The sequence below is a fragment of the Gavialis gangeticus genome, unplaced genomic scaffold (genome assembly GCF_001723915.1).
Source record: "Gavialis gangeticus isolate Ggan-Ray unplaced genomic scaffold, GavGan_comp1, whole genome shotgun sequence".
In the NCBI taxonomy this organism is placed as follows: domain Eukaryota; kingdom Metazoa; phylum Chordata; order Crocodylia; family Gavialidae; genus Gavialis; species Gavialis gangeticus.
The window spans coordinates 109114004-109119449 of record NW_017729022.1 but is presented as its reverse complement, the minus strand read 5'-3'; the positions used below and the strand labels follow the sequence as shown (position 1 = coordinate 109119449).

The following is a 5446-nucleotide window of genomic DNA, read 5'->3' as shown; positions in this document are numbered from 1 at the left end:
CCCCCAGCTGCCAGGGGCACACACCATTCATGGCTGATCCTTAGCCTTGCCTGCAGTCAACACCCAATGCTTCTGGAGGTGAAAAAAAACCCTGATAGATATAGCAACAGGAAGGAGAAAAAAATTCCCAGCACTATGTAGCAAAGAGTTAAGCCCAGTAGAGTGGGAAAACCAAACATCCTCCACTCTTCACTGCAATTTGGGGATTGCAAACCCAACTCTATGTATCATACATCCTGAATGGAGACCCAGAATTCCCTTTTCTGTCTTTTTATCCCCTCCATAAATTTATCTCAGCTCCTTTAATCTTTCATAACTAGGCTGGTTATTATGCTCTGCTTCAGTCTCCTGCTGTTGAACATGCTCCTCTTCAGTTTCCACCTGCTTTGGGCTGCAGAGCTCTTGTCATGATCCCTGACCAATGTGTATGTTTGAGTGAGGGGAGAGGAGGTGGGGGATAGAGAGAAGTGGGACTTCCAGCTGTTACTCTTCACAGCACATTCCAGGGATTGCTATTCCTAAATCATCCCTGACCAATTATCCAAACTCTTGAAAACCACCAATGAAGGAGAGGAATAGACTAGACAGTCTATTCCTCTGTCTCACGGCTCTTGTAGTAAAGAATTTTTTCCTGATGTCCAGTCTAAGTCTATTTTACTGCAATTTCAGGCCATTGCTATGTGTCCTACTCTCAAGTTGAGGCATAGTCCCCTTATGCCTCTTGCTTTCAGTTTGTGTTTGCCCTTGTTGTGCCTCGTCTGTAGGCTGTGGGCCAGGCACAACAAGGGCAAACAAACTGAAAGCAAGAGGCATAAGGGGACTAAGTAAAATTTTTGCTCTGAATTTTAAGGCCATGTTTATTTTTATTGCGACTTCCCTCCCCTCCCCAAATAATTGTAACTTCTCTCATTCAAGAATCTTTTGCTTTGGGTTGTGCTTATTCCTCCTGCTTCCCCTTTCCTTTTACTCCAGCCTGAAGCTGAGGTGTCATAGAGAACCACAGGAGGTTTCCTCCTTGGTAATACTGCCTTTGTAGCTAGTCCCCATTTGGTCAGAGAGGAAAAGTAGAGCTTGAGAACTCTGTTTTTGTGTCACCCTCCTGAGTACATTTGTTGTGCAGTTCGCTAGCCATCCAGGCGACATGTGGTCACACGCTGGAATAAGAACTAACGTAATCCAGATACTTTTTGAGAGCAAACTTAATGCTAGGCCAGAAAAAAAATGGCCTCTTAGTTGGAAAAAAAAAAAAAAAGAAAAAAAAAAGAAATGCATGCTTACTACATGAGATTAACAGTTAGTGTAGTAAATGTTAAGTAACTGCTAACAGCTGTGTTGAAACAGCAGTTGAGTAGATGGAGCAATTTTTTGTCTGTTTAAAACAAGTCTGACTGAACACAGTTATAAAGGGCACATAACTAGACATTGAGTCACAGCGCATCCATCTGCAGTACATTATATTCTTTTAATGTTTTCTATACCATTTTTGTTGAACATTAAAAAGAAAGTGAGCCATCTTTTGTGTACACAGTGGGATTGTGGGAAGGGGAGGAGAGGAAGGGTAGAGCTCTTCTTGTGTGACTTCAAGTGAAAACCTTTGAAGGCTTAAAGAAGTACAAGGACAGGGTGATGTTGGGAAGAGTGGGAGGAAGGGAATTGTCCTGTGATTTCTGTGTGCATGTGCGTCCCTTTCCTGTCATTTCAAGTCAAATGGTACTCTAGTCACATGAGCCTGCACTCTGGCATATGGAGCTCAGATTATTTTTCCAGTACTGAGAGGATGTGTTTGTCAGCCTGATTCCCTGATCCCTCCCTGTGAAGATGTGCTGCTTATGGACATGGACTTTTAACTTACTGCATTCATTTTTTTTTTTCTATTTGAAGAACCCCCAACATGTTCCCCTCAGCAGTTTACCTGTTTCACGGGTGAGATTGACTGCATTCCAGTGGCTTGGCGTTGTGATGGATTCACTGAATGCGAAGACCATAGTGATGAAAAGAACTGTCCTGTCTGCTCAGACTCGCAGTTCCAGTGTGAAAGTGGGCAGTGCGTAGAGAGCAGCCTCCAGTGCAATGGAGAGGCAAATTGTCAGGACAACTCAGATGAGAAGAACTGTGAAGGTATAAAGGGTGCCGTGCTCTGCTATTTGACACATTGGGCAACTCACTTCTCTGTCTCCATCCTTCATTTTCTTCAACAAAAAAAGAAGGGAGATATAGACCTCCTTCGTAAAATACCTTGAGGTCTTAGACTCAAAGTATCCCTCATTAGACTCAAGACACTTCCCAGAAAACGCCAGCTCTTAGCTTTCATGCCTTTTTTGACTATGGTAAAATAATAGAACAGTTCTTCTATTGCAAAGAGCTCAGAAAAACCCAAATAGGTCAGAAAGTTTTTGACACTGGGGATTCCTGTTTGAAATCTCTGGGTTTCTCTTGTGAACCATGTGCAGATGTTTGCACACATAACAGTGCTAGTGTTGCACAGCACCGTGTGGCACCAGCTCTCACTGGGTGCTGTGGTACCCTAGCTGAGAATCACTGGTCTAAGAACTAGATACTGATTTATTGCCAGCTGTAAAAACAAACAAACAAACAACCAAAAACACACAACCTTGGATTAAATGAATCCTGATAATAGGTAACTGAATACCTTTTTAGTACATAATGGATGCTGTGTCTAACAATTAATCAATAATGACTTACTGTATTGTAGTTGTATAATACAGAGCTAAGAATGGACGCAGCTTGAGAGATTTTTTTGAGGATGTCTTCCACCTGCAAACTCCATAAAAATGCAGAATTCAAAGTGCTGTAAAGTAATAGTCATGACTGGAAAAACAAATGGTTTTGTCTTGTGAGGGTTCCACATTCCTTGTGAGTTTTGCTGACCAGGGGAAGGATAAGAAAGAATGAGTGAGAAAGAACAAGACCATGATGGAAACAACCAGAGGAACTTTAATCTTTCTTAAAATAAACTTTTTAGTTTCATAGCTTGATACAGGTTTTTTTAATAACTTAATTATTTTTGCAGTCGAACCACAAATATTGTTATAAGTAGCAATGTTAACTAGAGGCTGCTTCCTGCCAATTCTATAATAAACTTATTGTGGGCTAACTTCCTGTAATTACTAGAACCCTTGTGCCTTTGACTTTATATAGTCAAGCTATACCTGTAACCTTTTAAATGGGAAATAATGCCTTCAGGTCATCACTTTAAGCCTCTCTGCAACCAGGAAATGCATTTTATGCAAGTTTGTCACTGGGGATAAATATTGTGCCTTGAAATACTACAGAAAATAAAACTGGCATCGGGTAATTTTTTTTTGAGAGACTTCTGGTTGTGTGTCTTAGTGACTTGTTTGCTTGATTCTGTTTAAGAGTCAAAATGACTGATATTTAATATTTCTGGACTTTTTCTTTCCCTCCCAGTGCTCTGTTTAACTGATCAGTTCCGCTGTGCTAGTGGACAATGCATTGGAAAAAACAAGAAATGTGATCACAACTTGGACTGCAGTGATAACTCAGATAAGCATGGATGCTGTAAGTTTACAGGCTGTGATTAGAGACTTGGTTGCTGTGAGGGAAAACTGTTGCTTCCTTCGCTCCCTCCCCTCCCCCCAGTGCCTCCCAGGTGAATTAGAATTCACTCTCAAACTACTGATAGAGCCAAATGTACTAATTCTAAGGCGAGTTCTCCTGCCTCATGGGTTGCTCAGTAACTAATATACAGGCATCATTATTAACCACAGAGTGAAAAAAGCTAAGTGGCATGTAGCTCTTTTTTGAATGAAAATGTATACTGAATACAAAGTCTTAAATGTAGAGTTATCTAAAAATTCTTCCACTGATATTTTTAGATATTTTAATATAAATTTTGCTTTATTATGTTATGTTTGTATGTCCAAAGGAGAAGTGCTTTTCTTTCCTGTAAGAGTCTCATCAATATTCTGGTAGGGCTGTCAGAACCATTCTTCTCTGTTTCATAAGTCTCTCATCCAAAGAATTCACAAGCAATTCTTCTAGAATCAGAATTTAAAAAAAGAGCTGTGTACAACTTAGCTATTCCCATTGTAATGATAAATAATGATCCACTTGTATTAATCACATCTGTCTGTGCATAAACATCCTAAAACATTTCTGTTATGTCTAAAGCTTGGTGCAATTATCTGGCTAGTTTATAGCTGTAGATTACAGTTTATGGAACACGATATCCCTTGTGTCTGCCTGCCTTGAAACCTCCAGGGCTATAGAGGAAAAGAACAGGCCAACCAGAACAGATTTCAGCCCTAAGTTCATTGTCATCACTCGATGATTAGATATTGTGACCAGGGAGATTTGTCCATCAGTTCCAACAGAAGTATATACTGCAGGTAACAGACATAATTAACAGGAAAAAACAAAAAAACAAAATCAAAGTCAGCAGCTGCAGTCTCCCTACCACAGGGGTGTATTGGGTGCCCCCACAGCTGGGAGCCCTGTCAGCTGATGGGGCTTCCCAGGTGCAGGAGTTTTCTTCTTGCTAGTGTGGGGGAGCCTGGGATCGGGCTCCCCCTGCACAGGGAATAAGACATGATGAGATCTGATTCATGATCCCACAGTCGCACCTTCTGCCTAGCTCGTGTGGCAGGGAAGCAGATGTGATTGTGTGGATCACGCATTAGATCCCATCATGCCTTTACCTGCACATGTAAAGCAGCCCACAGACTTATGCATACAATGTGTTACATTAATCTGTCATATCTTTTTAAATGGTAAAAGAAAAGTTATGTCCATACATGCACTGAGATAAAATTGTAGCTAATGCCTTACTTTCTTCTCTCTCTAAATTTGGGAGACAAGCAGATGGAGTAAAGTGTGGATGCAGAGTTTAGGGGGCAAGGGTGTGTGTGATTAAGGCAGGCCTTCATTAGAGGATAAGGGATTAGACAAATAAAATATGTACCCAAAAGTATCACTGCTTAGAGTTTCATGCTTTCAGACTGAAAAGCTGGCTGTATCTGACTAGTTATGCACTTGTTCTGGCATCTTCTCTCAAAAATACCACTTCTAGGACAGATGATCAGATATGGCTGCTACCACAATGTGGGGCACGTTGGGTCTTTTTGGAAATACCAGGTGCCGAATCATATGTTGCTGCCATGTCTCTGTTCTTTTGCATCTGTGAATGCTAAGCCCTGATTAATAAGCCCCTACTGAGCAGAGATGGGGGAGTAGTGGTATGTAGCACAGTAAATTAGAACTTTAGCTTTTTGTCCTAGGTTAATGTGCTGCTTGGGTCAAATGTGAAAAGCAGTTGTGTTTAATGACAAGTAGGAATGTAATCCTAGTCCCTAGTGGCTATTTATTCATGGCACAGGTTTAATTAGGAGACTGTAATAAACTGTGAGTAGTATAGGCTTCCAGTTTTTCTCTTAATACTAGTCTTAGTGCAAATAAAGTTATTGGA

The 5446-nt window shown here is 40.8% G+C and overlaps 1 protein-coding gene across 1 annotated transcript in view; it reads left to right on the top strand.

Annotated features, from left to right (window-relative positions):
* The window catches only part of LRP6 (LDL receptor related protein 6), a 260426-nt gene that overhangs the window by 243103 nt on the left and 11877 nt on the right, over positions 1–5446 (top strand). The window contains exons 18-19 of the mRNA XM_019515963.1: positions 1882–2118; positions 3430–3540. Of these exons, the coding sequence (XP_019371508.1) occupies positions 1882–2118; positions 3430–3540 (348 nt within the window). The remainder of the gene's footprint in view (positions 1–1881; positions 2119–3429; positions 3541–5446) is intronic.